Source organism: Pteropus medius, unplaced genomic scaffold, assembly GCF_902729225.1.
Source record: "Pteropus medius unplaced genomic scaffold, Ma_sr-lr_union100, whole genome shotgun sequence".
NCBI classification, from domain to species: domain Eukaryota; kingdom Metazoa; phylum Chordata; class Mammalia; order Chiroptera; family Pteropodidae; genus Pteropus; species Pteropus medius.
Genome location: NW_024346150.1, coordinates 5275880 through 5295353, shown reverse-complemented (window position 1 = coordinate 5295353; position 19474 = coordinate 5275880). Strand labels below are relative to the sequence as shown.

The 19474-nt window shown below is 39.4% G+C and overlaps 1 protein-coding gene across 1 annotated transcript in view; it reads right to left on the bottom strand.

Annotated features, from left to right (window-relative positions):
• Nucleotides 1-543: 543 nt before the first annotated feature.
• RASEF (RAS and EF-hand domain containing) overlaps nucleotides 544-19474 on the bottom strand; it is a 64270-nt gene continuing 45339 nt past the window's right edge. The window contains exons 12-17 of the mRNA XM_039875684.1: nucleotides 19267-19414; nucleotides 17917-17998; nucleotides 16573-16687; nucleotides 12905-13024; nucleotides 11374-11450; nucleotides 544-4695 (exon numbers count right to left, since the gene is read on the bottom strand). Coding sequence (XP_039731618.1) covers nucleotides 4590-4695; nucleotides 11374-11450; nucleotides 12905-13024; nucleotides 16573-16687; nucleotides 17917-17998; nucleotides 19267-19414 — 648 coding nt within the window. The 3' untranslated portion in view covers nucleotides 544-4589. The remainder of the gene's footprint in view (nucleotides 4696-11373; nucleotides 11451-12904; nucleotides 13025-16572; nucleotides 16688-17916; nucleotides 17999-19266; nucleotides 19415-19474) is intronic.

Here is a 19474-nt window from a genome sequence, read left to right as displayed (position 1 = left end):
GCACTGTGTGCAGCAGAAGGGAGGCAGCTGCAGACCACAAGGGCTAACGATTTGGGGCATTATGTCTAGTTAAGTACGTATGAGAGCAATAAGGATGCTGGTCAATTAAAAAGAGTACTATACACGTGAGAGCAGGCAACCTCATCCTAGCTTGGGAGTTCAGAGGGGAAAACTCCCTGAAGGAAGTGATGTTTAAGCTAAAACAGAAGATGAGCAGGAGTTAGCTAGGCAGTGTGGGGGGCAGGGACAGAAGGATGGATGTCAGAGAAAGGGACTGATCCATGTGGTCATGAGGATGGCCAGAGCAAGTCCTGAAATTTTTCTACAAAGGCTCCGCTCTTTCTGGTCATCCCCCTACCCAAGCTGGTTGACCTGCTGCGCCATAGTACCGAACACCATGTATTCATTCTTTTCTCCCACCAGCCAGCTAGCTGCCCAGGACAAAAAGACAAGGGTTTAGAGGCACAATTTCATGTAGGCACCTCCTAGAATTAAAATTACTTCAGGGATGCCTGCAGTATAGTTAAAAGAAACACCCAAAAGGCCAAAAGAAGCCTACTTTATTGAATTTACAATGCAGAAAATATTTGTAGTTCCTTAGACATTTGCACTGCTATAAAAATTATACTTTATGGTATAATTATTAATGGTTTGAAGAGAAATAAACAGTATAAACGAAATATGACAGATACTAGAAAAATGTAAACTATATAAATCAAAATCATAAAACAATTTTTCAGTACTCAGAGGCCTACTTAATATATACATATGAAATTTCTTATACACATATACAATAAAAGCCCACAAAAACCATCACTCTGAAGCCAATCACTGTACAAATATGAAAATAAATCTTTATCTTGAACCTCAATTTTATCTTCAGCAAGAGGGTTGTGCAACTTGGATTTATGCAAATCATTTAGTATTAAATAATCAAATGTCACATATGTCATATAAAGCAGCAAGTGGAAAAAATAAATTATAAAAATGCATGAGGCTAAAAGTTAACAGTAAAAAATGACTTCTTATTCAACATTCTTTTCCCATGATGAAATTAAAATATTATCCAGTGTGTCAGGATACATAAAAGGGGAGCATAGTATAATTGTGATTTTAAAGGCTCTCAAAGGAAAAATTGAGACAAGTTACTTGCATAGAACTATGTAAATGTATCAAATTAAGTCTAAGTTAAAAACATGAAATACAGTCATGTATCACATAAAGACAGACCAAATTCATGGTGGCTCCATAAAATTATAATGGATTATAAGCAAAAAGTTTGTTTGCAATGTCGAAAGAAAAGGCTGGACCTAACTATGATGTCAAGTTTACTGCTAGCTCTGGCTGGTTTAGAGGAAGCTCAGCATATTGTTCCACCCGAGGCCCGCCAATGACCGTGGCCTTGAGTTAGGGAGGGAGAGAAAAGAGGAGGCTGGGGAGGGGAGGCTGCCCACCAGCCTCCATACTCACACACTCCTGCACACAGGCTCACTTCACCTCATTCATCTTTACTCTGTTTCTTTATCCCTCTTTCCTCCCAGACCAGACCAGAAAAGACAAGTGTCCCTCTCCTTCTCTCTCCCCCTCACTTCCTCGTCTCCTTGTATTATTTCCCTTCTCAAGCTTTATCTCTCTAGGTCTCCTTCAATCTCTGCTCACTCTCTCTTTCCTCCTTCCCTCTCTCCCTTCCTCTTCCTGATATCTACTTTTCCTGCAATGACCGATTCCTTCACAGCCCTTCCTCTGCCCCACTAATGCCCCACTTGTGCACAGAAACACTTTACCTTTTATACTTTATTTTTACTATATCTTTTTAAAGTTTAGGTGTATTAGATAAACAAATAGTTACCATTGTGTTACAGTAGCCTACAGTATTCAGTATAGTAACATGCTGTTCAGGTTTGTAGCCTGGGATCACTAGGCTATACCATATGACCTAGGTGTGTGGTGGGCTATACCATCTAGTTTGTTAAGTGCACTCTATGATGGTTGCACGATGACGAAATCACCTAATAAAGCATTTCTTAGAACTATGCCTGTCATTAAGCGACACATGACTGTATTTTTGTTCTTAATGGAAATATACTTTAAGAATGCCATGAAATCAAATGTTGGTAATAATCACGATTTCTTAGCAGTGCAGCTGAAAGATCTGTAAGTAGCTTTCTTTAAACAAGATTACTAGAGCTATATTTTGTTCCCAAAAAATTTATCCAAGTTCGAATAGTTAAAGATGATCGCTTTGTCTATCAAAGGCACCTATGTAATCTAATGGATTTGGGCATACTGGACATATAATTCGGAAGCAAAGACCAAGATAATACTTCTGCATCAAAGGCATACTCTTATGTACAGATGGTAAGATAAATAGAGACACTTTGGGGAAAATAAATAAAGGCAGTATGATAACATGTATAGTAACATGGTTTTGTGCAATTACACCAAATACCTAAATGTGAGTCCCATATGTCAACACGTATGTGTCAGGTCCATTCTAAACCAGGCTCCATAGATGCCACCTAGGCAAACAGCAGTGGCAGAACGTTCATCTCACCATGTCACAAAAATGGCCACCACTCCCTCCTGTTCAGTCCAACAGTTCCCCATAAGCAAGGCATTCTTTCTGGTGAGAATGTAAACTTTTTTTTTTTCCTGGAACCTAAAAGCATAAAATAGGAAACGGAATCCATGGTGGAGTTGCTATGGATAGCTCCAACCTTCCAACAAAAAAAAACCTAAATGTCATCAATAGAGAGAAGGCACAATAAATGATATCATGACTATTTGTAATCTGTGTGTGTAATCTATCTCGTTAATCCTCATTACAACAAAAATGAAGGTTGGAGAATTTAAAGTTTGATGATAAAAATCACAAACAGGAGAAAAATTGCTACGATGAATTGTTTTAATTCATCAAAAAAAGGAATGTTTTTAACTTATGTAAGACAATAAATAACAGCTTATTATTTAAGTTTCCTGGGCAAACTACTTGGGGCCTGAACTTATATGAAGCAAGGTAAATTCAGACCTCCAGTTGGGAATAATTTAATTGGTTCAGACCACTGAAAATCAAAATCCCAAAACCAGGCTTCACTGAACCACCCTAGAGTCAAGTGTTGACTCCTTTGGCTCTTAGAGGTATTTCAGTGGGGAAGTCGGGGAGGCATTGTGGGTTCTAGAAGGAGAGCAAGACCAACCAGGACCTTGGTGAGGATGAGTCACTAGTCACATTCATTGAACAAAGGACTGTGATTCCTTTCCTAATCACGGTTCCTCTTTTAAAGAGATGATTTTCCAAAAACCATACATAACATTTCTTTCATTGTTCATATTTAAGGAAGTGAATGCTGGCAAATAGGGAGTAAAGGGATCTATATTATATTGGATATTATGCTTTTAAACCATGAGGTTTGAAATAAACATGCCTATTTTCGTTTGGCAAAATGTTAAATCATTCTAAGGGCTGATGTAGTTTTTTAATAAGATACAATTCAGATATCATAAAATTCACCCTTTTAAAGTACACAATTCAGTGGCTTTTAGTATATTCACAAAGTTGTGCAACCATTACCACAAAATAATTCCAGAACATTCTCATCATCCCCAAAAGGTATCATATATCCATCAGCAGTCACTGTCAGTTCCCTCCTTTCCCCAGCCCTGGGCAACCGCTCACTGGTGTACTTTTTTAAGTGAAGAGCGACAACTTTCCTGGGCATTGTACTTTCAGAAGTATGTGGCGTTACTATGTTTTCATTAAAATTTTGAACACTGAATTTAAACCAAGGACTTTGTAAGTATTCTGAGATCATAAAATATTCCCTTTTATATACAACTATTTTTGTTACAAAAATGTTTTTTCTTCATACAAATAAATAGATTTTTGTGTCTCCACTGGAGCCTAAAAATTACCATTATTTACTCAATTAAATTCTGCTGTTTCAGAAGTAAGAAAAATCAATACTCCAGTATTTAAAAAGTACATAACCAGAGTCCTTTTTAACCGTGGGCTATGGTGCTCTCCTCACTGCTCAAAAGTGCTACCAAATGTGAGGGCCAAGGCCAGCAAAGCCAAACTGCCTTGTTTTACAGATGAAGAAACAGATCTAACGTGGGCTGTAGACATGCCCGAGACCACAAGGCTAGTTAACAGCAAAACTAGGATGATCACCCCCTTTTATTTGTACTCTGTTATTAAATATTTGAAGGCGATGTCATCAGTCATAGGTTATCTACAAAGTCAGTTATCTACCACATGAGTCTAATTATGTGAGTTTCTTCTACAGCTTTGTTCTGAGCATGTGATTATTTTTTTTCAGCACTTAAAAAAAACTTTTACAGGTTATCTTTTAAGACTCTGTGAAGACATGACAAGTGTATTTAATCAGGGGATCCAAATCATTCATGGAAACACAGCAAAGAAGAGCTGAGGTTCCAGAGGGACCGAGAACACAGTTTAGACTTCCCGCACTGTAACTCTCCATCTGACAGTGTCCGTGGGTGGCACCACTGTACCTAAGAAGCAAACGAGTCATACAAATTCTGTACTCTGCAAACGAAGACTTCAGAGGCCAAGGATGTTTTTTGCTTTAACCCTTGCAACAATTCTTCATGTGGGTTGACTGTTTGGAACTGCTCCCAGTCAGATTGGTAATGGATTTGCTGTTATCCTCATCAGTTCTTTTTTTCACTTCCCTGGAGAAAGAGAGAGATAGAGGTAGAGACAGAGGTAGAGGTAGAGATAGAGGGGGATTACTCAGGTACAAAATTAAACCACAAATGGCTCCATAGGAACAAAAACAGCACTGCTGAGCACTTGCCATGTGCCATCCAGACATTGTTGCAAATGCTTTATAGGTGTTAACTTATTTAATCCTCACAAAAACCATAGGAATTGTTGTGCCCCATTTTATATTTTATATATGAGAAATCCCCTTCAGTCACACAGCTGGAGAAGGGGCAGAGCTGGGATTCAAACCCTGCAGACTGGCTCCAGCACCTGCATTCTGAGCACCAGGCCCTACACTCAGGCATGCATGCAGATGCACATGCACAGGTACATATACACATGTGTACACACATATGTACACAGACTCCTCTTGCTCTCTCCTGTGGTTTCACATGCTTTATAGTGTGCCACACGCACAGCTCACTCTTAACAATCTGGATCATGGCTCCCATCCTCAGCCAATGCTTGCTGACATTAACAAAAGCAATGATGACTTTATAAGCATTCTTTAATTATACATGATCCTGAAAGTGACAATGGTTAAAATCCACCAAAAAAAAACCAAAAAACAAAAAAAACCTTCCTTTAGCATCTTCCTAAATTTCTTTTAGAATTAACTGTTAGAGGAAACACTAACAAAAGATCTCCATGATCTCAAGTGTCCTTCCAAGTGCAGCCCCTGAGGATGCTTGTGAAATATCAGATCCTGAAGTCTTACTTTAGATAAGCTGAATGACAATCTCTATGGGTGAGGGGAGTGTGATAGCTAGTTCCCAAGACATCCCCAAACAATTCCACCCTTCCCTGTCAGTGCCTGGTGCTCCCCCAGTAAGAGATAGAGCCCGTGCACCACTCCCTTGGTCAGGACCGGCTCTGTGACTGCTCAGGCCAACGGAACACCACGGAAACGGCATGCTGTGACTCCCCAGCCAGGCGTCAATAAGGCCTGGCCGCTTTGAGCTGCCATTTAAACTGTCCAGGGGGAGAGGCCAGCAGAGGAGCCGTGGGAGATGAGAGAACGCGAGGCAGCGCACCCTGGTGGCAGACGCGACGCAGCGCACCCTGATGGCAGACGTCCAGCCTGAGATAGCCCAGCGGCCATCTGACTGCAAACGTGGGAGACACCGAGGAACCTTCCAACAGAGTGAAGCCAATTCTGGTCATCTCAAAAAATACAAAGGGGGTATTGTTTTAGGCAACTAAGTTTTGGGGTGCTTTGTTCCAGAGCAGTAGACGAATGAAACTGTTTGTTATAGAGTGGTAGATACGGCACTCAGCAAGTTCTCACTACAGCAATGCTGCTCAACGGCAATAAAATGTAACCCACATATGTAATTTAAAATTTTTTAGTAGCTACACTAAAAAAATGTAATGAGAAAGAGGTGAAATTTATTTTAATATATTTAACTCAGTAGAATGAAAATATCATTTCGGCACGTTATCAATAAAAATATTAATGAGATACATTACAATTTTTATAGTATTTAATATATACAGCACATCTCAATTTGGATTAGCCATACTTCAGGTGGCTAGTGGCTACCAATTTGGTCAGCACAGCTCCTGAAGGTGCTGATAGGTGTTAACTTTTGAAAACCACTGCACTGTGAGTAGGAAAAAAAGAGAAAATAATTCTTACTGAAGGCCAGCTAATAAACACTATGCTACACGTTTTCATATTTTTCTTATTTAATACACACCACAACACACACACACACACACCCATGACAGGTGACAAGTGACAGGTCAGCATTATTACCCTCACTTCACAGATGAGGAAACAGGAAAAAAAAAAAAGAAGAAACACAATTCAGTCCCTAAGACCCTGTAAGACTCATTTCAGACTTCTGACCTCCAGAACTGTAAGATATATTTTCACTGCTTAAACTACTAGGTTAGTGGGAATTTGTTACAGCAACAACGTAAGACTAATACAACTTGCAATTGCAAAATCTCCATCATTAGGTCATTCAACAAATATCCAATTTATGCCCAGCTCTGGGATCCTCAATTAGTGAGCTTTGAGGCAGAGTCAGGAGTCTAAATAAATCATTACCAGGTCCCGAGAGAGCAACTACCACACACGCACAGTGTGCTGCAGGAACACAGAGGGTGCACCGCAGTGTGCTAGGTGCAGGGAAGGCAGGCCTCATGGAGATGGTGCTTCATGGAGACTTCGAAAGCAGAGTGACCTCTTGATAGAATAGGAATTCACCTTCAGTTAATGAGGAAAGGAGATTTCAGGTGCAGGGAATAGCATGCACAAAGGCAAAGAGGCACAGAAGAGCTGGGCCACCACTGGAAACAAAGTTTGCTACGTCTATAGATTATCATTGGTTTGGGAAGCAAGGTAAGAGATACAATCGGAATGGTAGGTCAGGTCAGGCTACGAGAGACTAAGCCACGTGCTAAGGAGCTCACACTCTATGCTGTAGGTAGGACACCAGTGTGGGGGTGTAAGCAAGAGAGTAAGTATTAATTGCATTTTTATTTTTAAAAATTACCCTGATTACAGGGTAGAGGATAATCTGATGTTGGAGAAATGCTGAAGCAGAAACTTAGGTGCCTCCTGCAAAGGCAGGAAATTCCCACACAATAAATTCTCAAGCCTAAAGCAAAGCAGAGGGAGAGAAGGGAGAGGTGAGAAAAGAGGGAGGAGATGGAAGAGAGAGAAAAGAGGAGAGAAAGGGAGAAGAGAGAGAATGAGAGAGAGAGGGAGGGAAGGAAAATGACTGAAAATATGAACAAATGAAAATATGGACAGATTCAGGACAGACTACAGAGAGGTCACTGAATGAACAGAGCCCCAGAACTCACTAGAGGTAGATGATGAAGGAAGATTGGGAGGAGTTAAGATTGACTCCAATTTACCATTTTTAATTATAATTTTGGTAGTTTCCTGAGAAGGGGAATATAGAATGAGAAATGACTTTAAAGAAAACTTAATACCTTAGAATATGTTGGGTCAGTTACGCCTACAGAATTTCCAGTTGTTGGGTGGGAATATGGTTATAGAATCAAAAAGAAGTGGGGGTTGAAAATATACAAATTGGAAGTCACCAGCTAGAAACAGTTCCAGAAACCATGAGGATGGAAGATATTAGGCAGAAAGAGAGTAAAGAGGAAGAGAATGCAGAATGAAATCCTAAAATTACCAACATTTAAATAGCAATCCAATGATTCAGATTAATAGTGAAAAGTCCCAATTTTGCCACTTAGTAGCTGTGTCACTTTGAGTAAGGTGATTAATCACTCTAATTCTCAATTTTCTTATCTGTACAATGGGTATAATAAACACAGCATCCTCATAAGGCAAATGACATCTCTCCCTTCTGGGAGGTCCAGTGGCCTCTATCAGCTACATATTATATGGCTGCCTGGTCATACGCTTTTCTTTTTTATTTTTTCTCTAACATTAAATTGCACAGCCTGTCTCACATTCCCTTGATATCTCTATTGACCCATGTGCAGGGCTTTCTTATGCTGAGTGCTCATTATAATACATGCATTATTGAACCTGAAAGCAAATAAGGGAGCAAAATAGGTATCCACATCATTCATCTGGCCTTCAGTTTCTTTAATCCACCAAAAATGTAGGCATGTCTCATTTTAAGGAAATTAGAAAGATATAATCCCAAACATCTAAAACAGGTTTAAGGTTGGGAAAATTAAATTATCTCACCAAAAACTACCATTTGCTTAACAACTACATTTTAAATGACTCAATCTTAGGAAAAGATTTTCGCCCAAAGGGCTCAGTAATTGCACCAGACTGATAACATCAGCCTGAGCTTTCCACATTTTTATCAAATTTCAGGCCATTGAGCAATTGAAATGGCTGTTGAATTTGAATCAATGGCAAAATGTTTAAAGCCTGTGGTTCTGGAGATGGCAAATTCACTTACCAATGGACAATGGTTGTGATGAATGGCCTATCAGCACTAGAAGGAAATTGCATTTCTAAGAAAAACTTTTCCTGGGATTGAGAGGTTTTCCAAGAAAAAGCTGAGCGGTTCAGGTGGTTACGCAAACATTTACGGCCTCCCTTTGAAAATGAATCCTTCAGACAGTGCATATCCATAAACCCATCTAGTTCAAGTTTTATGATATGACATGGTGTGAAAGGAACTGTGTTGGGAATTATCTATCTTACAAGCTCTAAATCAAGAACTTACATGTTTTGCATTACCTGTGGAGACTATACTGTTTCCTTTTAAGACCTAGGTACTTTGACAAGTAAATCAGGAGGCAGAGTATAAAGCAAACTGAAGTTTTTATATATTTGCTTTCTTTATAATTTTCATATTTAACAAACTGCTAACATGATTAGAGACCTCAAACCAGCCATAATGCAGTAACAACAATAAAAAAAATAAATAAAAAATAAAATAAAAACGACTTCTTGACTTCTTAATAAATGATTCACAAGAAGTGCCCTCGTTATCAAAATGCCTGTGCACACAAGTGTTTTATGTAAACAAACCCAGGCCTGGTGGAAGCTCCACCATATAAACAGGGCTGCTGCTTGGCTGACTCAATACACTGGCAGGAGCAGATGGGGACAGGAGGCTTACAGCCTCTCCCATCTTTATGATATAATAAAGAAAATCGATTCTGCACTCTGGGTGTGACCATGGCAATATGGAGTCATTTAACTTTAACATGACTCTACAAGACAAGTCAGCATCAAATAACTATTACGTTATTCAGTGGAGTACAGGCTGTTACATAGAGAACCACACTTTCAGAGCTAGAAAGGGCGTTAGAGATCACTGTTCAGCCTCCTCTGTTATTTTACAGTTTAGAGATGCCTAAAGGAAGACAGGGACTTGTTCAAGACTTCGCAGCTATTCAGGGGTAGATTTAAGGTTCGACTTTGAGTCTCCTGATACCACAATCCTTCAACACCCTGGGCAGCAGCCAACAGCCACACAGAGGGCCTGACCTGCAGCATCCTTTCCTGCTCAGATGGAGCAGCAATTCAGCACTGCACTGCCCACGGCAGCCCTGAGCTCCTGTCCAGCCTTGGGACCAACAATGCTCTAAAGACCTGCAGATCCTTCCCACACCCATGTACCTCACCAGGCACATCATTCCCATCCAGGAAGTCTCATGTACATTTGAATGAAACACCCACACAACCATCTGAAAAAAGTGAACACACTGACCAATTCAGCAATTACTCCATCTTCAGTCCACTTCATTGAAACTCCCCCCTTCCCCATTTACTGAATGTATCTTGTTTGACCAAAATGGCTGTGCACCCACAGGTGTATGGAACCCATTATTTTACCTAATCTATGAAGGTTTTATTTTGGCTCTTATTTGACGAATGTGATATTAGCCCACAATTATTCTACTAATCACAAGCAAAAATTATGTAATTCACTTGAATTTATACATGTTTAAATGTTTGCTTTATTTTATTTTACTTATTTATTTTTTTACCTGTTTTAGGTCATACTCAAAGTTAGCACTGTTTTTGCTCTAAACAAAAATGATTTCCAGTGTGGTAGTGGGAGGTGGCTCTCTCTCTTGGACGGATGTCAAAGGAGGTAATGTTCAACAACTCTGATTTTAAGCTCAAGGCATCTTCCAAGGCCTGCCACAAACTAATGCCACACAGGCCACCTAAGGTTCTGGGGCCCATTCCCTGATTCTCTCAAGTGAGAGCCACAGTCTCTGCCAAGGCCCCAGTCCACGCCTTCGATTAATAGAATTCTATTCTAATAAGCACTATAAACATCAAGTTAGTTAACAGAAAAGCAGCATTTAAAACACTGCAAAGTATTTTAACTGTCAACGTATACTAGCAGAAGAGGCCAATTATCATACTCAAGTTAAGATTCTTGTAAAACCTCACAAGTGATGAGGAAAAGCACTATATTATGTCTAAGCACTATGCCTAAAATTATGTCTTTGCTTTGTCAGCAATTAAAGATCATTGGCAACATACATATTTTTATTCTTCTTTATTTTTCTTTTTTTGGATATTTAATCCTGTTAGGCCAATAATAAATCATCTTTTCATTTGTGGCAGAAAACCAGGCAGAATAGATTAAGTCTAATAGATAATGTTGTTATTTCCTAAGAATACTCTAAGGATTAAAACACATTTATATCCAAACTCCTCAATGATGCAATTTCTTATTCTGATCTACATCCCGAAATGTTATTTATTATTAACACCATTGCTTTAGCTTAATGATTATCTGGGTAATAATTTTAACAAAGTGCTTCCAACTGGCATGACACATAATTTTACTGATGTTTTATTTCCTTTACCCTGGAAAATGTCGTAATAGTTATATTCATAATAGTCTCTTGTATTTAAAATCTCATTCCTGGAAATGATTCAAATAAGTTAACTATTAGCTTTGTGGTGACATTTTCCAGAAAGGTCAGCACTACCTTGGGTGCACCTGCTTTGTTCTGGCAGTAAAAGTATTTTGCCCATGTTTACAGTGAACAAGCAGCAGTATCGGTTTTTATAAAATCCATGTTTGTTTCTCTAACCACTACTGAAAGACAAGACAGTGTTTTCCAATGTATATTCATGTGATGGTCAAGAAATTTGACATATGCAGCAACTAAGTGAAAATTCAACCCTACTTCCAGTTTTCCAAATATGAGACAAACTTTACCGGGCAAGATGGAGAACAGCTTCCACTATATTTGAACCGTCTTTGGCACTTGTTTCACAGAATAATGCCCCGTAGGTCTGCAGAAAGAAATAGACACCACTAAATAACACTTCCTGAAATTTTAGCTTATAAATCAACAAAATAAAAATATTTCCATTAGGAAAGAACTGTGTGTGCTGCAGGCCTGGGTGTAGGTTACACGGTCGTGCATAAGATACTGAAAAGATGTGATGGCTGCTCTAGAGCAGGAAGAAAGAGAGAAACCAAACAGTAGGGAAGGAATCCGCAGTGGGACCTTTACCCACAAGTCCCCAAATCCATAAAAAAATCTCTAAAAACCATAAAATGAAAACGAGTAGTGCTGCTACTGAGTTCTACAGCCAGATGTTATAAGGTGAAATAGAGAGTATCTTTGAGGATGCATAAGTGGTGAGATGCATAAATAAGTAACCCTGGGAAATGCTAAGAAATTGTGGGGAGGGAAAAAAAAACTAGCATGTGTCCAGGAATTATGAAATCTCTAGGGGGACACGCGGGACAGAGTCTGACATGCGGATTACATGTGTTTAACGTCTGTGTCCCTCGGACAATAAACTACATGAGGATAAGGACTGTCTATTTTGTTCCCTACTCTTTGCTCAGCACACAATGAAGTGCTTGTCACATGGTGGAGACAATTAAATATGTGTTGAATGAATCTTTTCTGTATTCATTGCCTAGTTTTTATGCTTATTATATTTGGTTCACAGTTCTGAATTTAAAATGAGAGAGATTTCCTAACTTAACATAGTGAAATTCAAACTTCTGTTTAAAGTTTACATGTATATTCTACATAGAAGTCCTTTCATGGTGCTGATGATAGACAACAATGACAGCAACGTTAAATCAGACTGTTACGGTATGGACTTCTTGGCTGACTCAAGATAAATCTGATTCCATATAGGGTAGGACAAGTCAGAAGAGGGTCGCATAGCACTCTGACACAGTGATCATAACAGGAGGGTAAACACTGCCCACAATAGTATTCTAAGCAGGAATGAGCTCCATTTGCTGTACAAAAACGCATAACCAAAAATAACTGTAGACTATTCCAACTGAACATAAATTTTCCAAAAAAAAACAAGTCTTCCGAGTCTCTTCCACCCAGGCACTATCTTCTGCCCCTTGACACTGTAATCCTCTGGAACCAAACCCATCTTTTCAAAATAGGACGCCCATTCTTCTTCCTTTAGCTAGATTCTGGGATTAGAGAAGGATTCCAGGAACTAGGTGAGAGTGAAGAGGAAGACGGGCCAGTTCTGGCTCCTCTTTGTCAGTGATACTCAGTGCGGGGAAATGACCAGGGGCCGTTTTAGTTCTATGAGGGATTTAACCCTTATACTCATGAAGGGTAAGGGACACTTGGAGTCCTGCCTGCATAACAAGGCCTGAAGCCCCACTGAACAGGGTGGAGAATTGTCAGAGAACCTCTTAAGCGAAAGTAGACAAAAGTGAAAGACCTTTTCCAATTTGGAACCATTCTCACTCTTACCATTGCCAGTTTTTCTCCAAAGTATCCTGGGACACATTTTTGTCCCTCAGCAGCAGCAGTGTCACGAAGATCAGCCTTGTTTCCTACCAACATGATAGGAATACTCTCACGGGTTGCATCCTACCAGAAAGAAAAGAAAAAAAGTGTGCATACATCAAATGTTGGACAAGTGACAACAATGATGGCTGCAGGTATCATTTCTGAATGCCCCTTGTGTGCCACATGATGCACTGATAATATCTTTTAACCTTAAAATCTCTAAAAAGAGGCAAACATTTTCCCATTGCCAGGTAAGAACACTGAAACTCAAAGAGGTTACATGGAAACTGGTAAGGGCCCAGGCCAGGGTCCAAACTGCCTGCATCCCCCTTCATACTATACAAACCTGTATAAACTCAGGAAAGCATGACCACAGGATTGCATTTGACAGTGGTAAAAACCTCATTTTCCACAACTTTGCCTCCAAGCAACAGTGATTACAAGTCAACTTCATTATCCCATATACAAAACACACAAGTATCCCTCAGCTATGATGGGACCAAAATGGAGTTTGAAAGTGTCCCATACTCACTGCTATCTGATTAACGACAAAAGCAAAGTAACATTTTTCTTAGGAGGAGTCAACTACAAATCATTAAAAGTAACATCTTCTAAGGATAACGCTTCCAAAATAGCATATTCAAACTGTCACACCATCTCACATTCTCAGCAGAGCTGGCGGAATATGTGATATGAAGGGCAGAGCTGAGTTAGATACCGGACCCCTCGAACCCCCTCGCTGTACACAGACTGTGTGAAACCAGGTGAGTCTCATTTTTCTGCCTCAATTTCCCTATCTCTAAAATGGAGGGATCAGTAAAGGCATGTGCCACTTCAGCAGGCTCTGATGAGAACAGGAGAAGATAACCTGGCTAGCACAGGAAAACAGGTTCCTGGTTCCTGAACAAGAGAAGCAGCAGACCTGGCTAAGGTATGTGGAGCTTACTCTTTGTTGTGCCTAAAGACACCCAGATTCTCACTCAGTTTGGTGCTGTATCTGATACAGGATCAAGAGCCTCAAAAATAACGACGTTACATTTGACTTCCTTTCTCTTCAGACCATTTTCCTCTAACTGGAGGTATCAGAGTATGGTAAGAGTGGAGGAGAGAAGGGAGTAAAAGGCCCTCCCCAAACCTACCCGAACCGCCCATCAATGTGTTAATTAATTGTGTTCTTTGGCAGTCTGCTCAGGATCTAAGGGGACGTCATTTGGAAGCCACTAATCAAATATTCACTTAAGTAAACCAAGAATCTGAGCGTCTAAATGACTTCCCAAAGTCACACAGGTAAATACCTCCTTCAAGTCTTGACTCAAATATCACCTTCTCGTGAGGCTGCCCTAACCACACTAATGAAAACTGCAGCCCACTGCCCTGTCTTTTGTTTCTATAACATTTATCACTTTCTATCATTCTATTTAATTTGTTTGTTGCTATTATCTCTCCTACACTAAAGTACAAGCTCTGTTTTATTAACAGATATATCCCAAGCACCCATATAACACCTACACAGAGGCACCCCAAAATATTTTTGAATGTGTGAAAGTCAGGAGGAGATCATGTCTCAAATGTCTCTATTCAACATTTACCCAAATAGTCAATCAATGAATTATTCACAACAGATAAGTTAATGGCCATAATTTTATTTTACCCTTAATTTTATCACAAGATTTTATAACCCAGTGGTTTTCGATCAAAGTGTATTAATTATTAATTCAGAGGGTCCATTCACCACTGACATTCTACTTCTCAATCCTCTGGCCTATCCCAATGATCACATCATTAATTTCTACCCATATTTACAGTAGCCACATAAATTGTCCCTATAGAATTCCTCAAATTGGAAAGGGTGACCCATGGTAAAGGTTTATCATGCTCATTTTTTTTCTAATATGAAAGTCAAATGCTAAGTGGTCTCTAATTTTTTCTATATAACAAATTCAAGAATTCATCTTAAATGCAGTTTTCTTACTCTTCAGATCCTGTGAAAGGTGTTACCGATAGCTGAAAAGGTCATTTACCCTGTGTAGGTGCTCAGAAGATCATGACAGTGGGGCTCCTGGCACATACTACGGCTGGTCACCAAGAGCTATTTCAACACTGGGACTACCTTGCTGTTTATGCTTCCTTTTCTCGAGCATAATCCAAAGACTTAAAATTAATACTATGTCCAACAGTTTCAACAATAAAGTTTTTCTATAATTTCAAATATTCATGTGTCTGAGTTAGTTGGGATTATCCAGCATTCTCCAGATTCATTGCTTTATCGCATGGAGGTCCATTTGTTCCCACGGAGTAGATGTTTCTCCTCTATGCACTAACTGTACCTAGGAATTCCTTCCTTGACCTCAAAAGCTTCTTCTTGTTATCTCCTGCTCAGTCTGGTGCTTTATCAAGGGAGCAACTATGTTGAATCAGGCGGTCCAATTCTAGCCCCTGTTCCAGCCCTAACCTCTAAGTAACTATAAGCTAGTGTCAGATACTTTCTATGCCTCAGGTTTCTCATAATAAGTGAAAATAACACTATGTTTCTTCCTTTCTAAGATGTTACAGGGATGACTATAATGTGGAAAATTTTACGGAACAAAAATATTATATAAATGTCAACATTTTTATTAAGTCATGAAATTTCAGTAGACTAAAATACACATTTATCACTGCCAATTACAATGTCACTTCTCATATTATTTCTTTAGTTAGAAAGAGAATATTAATTCTGTTTTTTACAGGGCATGAAATAGGTCTAACTGAAGACTCTAGAAGCAAACTTGAGATCAGAGTAATCAGTTCTATGTTTAGCTACTCCTGCATTTAATGCCTGTTAAAAATTACAGATAATAGACTTACTTGAAAATTTGTATTAGCCACTAGTTTTGGGTTTTTTTGTTTTTTGTTTTTTTTTCCAAAGAGAGTATGCTGAACTGTAGCTTATACTATAGTTTTATGTTGGTTAATAACTTCTGGCACTAACTGTGGTCAAATCATTTCCCACTTTTAAAAATTATCGAATGTGAAATGAAAGGATTTCAAAGCTCCTCAGGTGAAAACACCATCTCATTTGATCAAAAAAAGACCAGACAGTTGTCACACATGCTAAAAATACAAATCAGTGTTTCAGTTGTAACTTGAGATATGTAAAGACACAAATCACTACCAGGATAGGGCTAAGAACACAGTCACTATAGAATTTGGGCTTCACATGTGCTCACACTGGATGGTGTTTCACCTGTACTTCTAGTACATGGGGAAGCCCCTTACACACTCAACCATATGACATGCCAGCTATACCACGCTCTTGTTTGAAAGAGCTGCCGCTTCTCAGGTTACCTGCATTTTTATTCGTTTCTACTGGGGTTCTGATTTTATCTGTTAAGAAAACCCAGAAGTTTTATTCCCAGAAGTTTCTGTTAGTCATGTCACTGGCTTTGTGAGAACTTGCCCAGCTACTGAGAGAGACCAATACTGCCGAGTGCCATTGGCAACTCTGCCTCTGACATCCATTTCTTCTTGATAGCTTGGATAAGTGGCTTCATATCACGTTCACTTCAATGAAGAAGAGCACTAGCATTTTTGAAGATGGCCTGCAACTGCCCTGTGTAATTTTCTGTTTCTCTGTTTTGACTTCTTACCTCAATCATATCTACCCATTCTCGTACGTTTAGGAAGCTTTTCTCACACGTAACATCGTACAGCAGCAAAACACCATCTGCCCTTCGAAAGTAAGACTTGGCAATACTTCTGAACCTGGAAAAGAGGAAAGCGCTTAGGTAACCGTTCTAATCAGTCAGTTTGGTGCTGCTTCATTCTTTCTCTTTTATGATCACTTCTTTCTCATCTTCTCTACTAAGCCCCAATTGATAAGAATCTGATGGCAACATATCACCATGAAATTGCCATCTCCAAGGCCTAGAATGGCCCACTAAAAAGTAACAGAATGAGAATCTGGGACACTGATTTTTAAAAAGCCAATCATTTGCTCCACCAAACAATCCCAAGAATGTCAATAAACCCGAAAGCATAACCAGGACAAGGTTGCAAGCATAATTTCTAAAAATTTCAGTCTTGGCAGCAAGCTACCAGAACCTACGTGTGGGACACAGAGAAGGATGGAAGAAATGCGCATTAGAGAAAAACTGGGAGAGGGGGTAGTACTGTAGGTGGGGGAAAAAAGAACTAACATTGTGGAACACCAGGAGTACCAGAAGCTTTACATACACAAGGGTGGGGCATTCACCAGGGGAGGAGCAGACCTCGGCATGTACATCCTAATGCTAAACCTAGTGTGATATTTTATAGTATCTTAAATGGAGTTATGTCAACCACAAATATTTTTAAATGTTGAGGCTCCCAGTCTGCTAGAGAATATGAGCTCCATGTGGGCAGGTATTTGTGTCTATTCACTGTTGAATCTTAGTAGCCTAAATGGTACCTGGTACAGAGGTAGGTGGGTACCCCATATTTACTTATTGAACAACTGGATAGATTCTGCTCCCAAAGACTTGGGCAATACTAAAACCCATGCTTAATGCTCTGGTCACAGGCAATGAATGTGAGGTAAGATACTGTCACCAGATGCAAGTCTCCTATTTAGTTTGTGCCTCTGCCTTTGAATGAAGGAGAACTGACGGGTTCTCTACTCTACCATTTTTTGTCCCCCAGCTAAGTAGCTCTTCACACTGACACTGCACTCAGGGGTGCTGTCTCATCTAAACTCCGTTAGGAGAGGGCACTCTCTTTCTCAGCTGAACACCAGCTCAATGGAAGTTTAAGATCCTCTTCTTACACAACTGACAAGATAAGTGAAGGAGGAAAGGACGTGGGGAAGAGTATTCCTGAAATTCTAATATACAATAGAATTATATAGTCTATTATAATTATATAATTATAAAAATTAAAAAAAGCAAGCCAAGCATCCTACAAAGCTTGTGTGTGCAAACGTAAGCAGAGCCCAAAGCATCATGAAAAGCACTTGCCTCTCCTGACCAGCAGTATCCCAAAGCTGCAGAACTGTTCGCTCTCCATCTACGATGAGAGTTTTCATTTGAAAATCGACTCCTGAAATGGAATTCAAGAGAACATGGAGAACATGATGTAAATAATTCCACTGGTTTTTACCTTCAAGCCCACTTCAGATGAAATAAAAGCCAATAAGGCAAACAGCCCAGTGAGGTAGAGAGGAATGAACACGGTCTTCAAGGAGAGTGACCTTCACTTACTAATTATAAGTCAGACCACATATGTGTGCACAGATGCACCGTCTGCAGGCCAGCTGACTTGGGGAAATATTTAATCTGTGGATAAAGGGAAAGTTTATGTTCTATTTGTCCATGCAATTAGATGAACTCAGTTATATCTGTGTGTGTGCATGTACATAAATATGTGTGTATATGTGCGTGCGTATATATTCATGTATATGTTTATGTGACATGTACATACACATGCTCTCTAGCAACTGTACCAAAAACTGCAGTCTTTTTATGAGTCAAATTGAAGTGAACTTTCAGCTTTGTTATCTTGAAGGGCCTGACAAAGAGAACCATAAATTTACAAAGACGTCCGTTGTGAAGAGGGTAATCAAACTGTTCTAATGGTTAACAAAATACAAACGTTTAGATGAAGAAGAAAAATAAATGATAATTTGCATATCTCCAACGCTTTACTGATTATTATGCAAACCTGGGAAATCAGGACACTATTTCTTTCTTTGTCCTGAAAGAGATCACTCTTGAATACCATTGTAGAGCAAGTGGGGGGAGCATACCTCTAGCTATGATTTTGACTATAATAGCAAACTAGCCATCAATAATGTCACTTTATCAACATTAAATGACATCTTATCAGAAAAGCTTTCCTGGCCACGCTGTGTAAAACTGCACCTCTCCTCAAACCTCATATATTTTTTTATTTGTTTTTCATCCATTTTCCTCCTTTGGGTCTAAGTTCCTTGAGGGCTGACATTTAGTTGTCTCTGTTCATCGTGTATCCTTGACACCTACAACTGTATTTGGCTCATAGCAGGACTCCAGAAAGGTTTGCTGAATGAATGGATCGGTCACCTCAGGCTCTAAACTTGGTGTGGTTGATCTGATTGGTTAAGTAGATACCTCTGTCCTTTGTGAGGTTTCTTTTCCTAAATTTGAGACTTAGCCAGAACAGAGGAGGACCATCCTGTCAACAAGGACACACACACGTACAGAGAGAAAAAGAAAAGAGATATTGAGAGAGAAAGAGATTTGTGTATCTGTGTATATAATTCTTAAAGAAAATAAAATCAAGCTAAAGAAGGCCCTTTCCCCCATTAATAACTGAAAAAGGAATCGTACCCAGGGTGGCACTTGTGTTTCCTCGAAATTCATTCTTGCAAAGTCTCATGAGGAAACTAGACTTCCCCACTGCAGCATCCCCAGCAAGCACAAGCTTGTAAGCCTTCTGTGAGCTGGAAGATTTATGGTTATCATCCACCATGTCTGTCTAGGGAAAAAGAGCCACAGTGGGTGACAAAGAGAATGCCAGTTTTCTTCCTAATAAGTT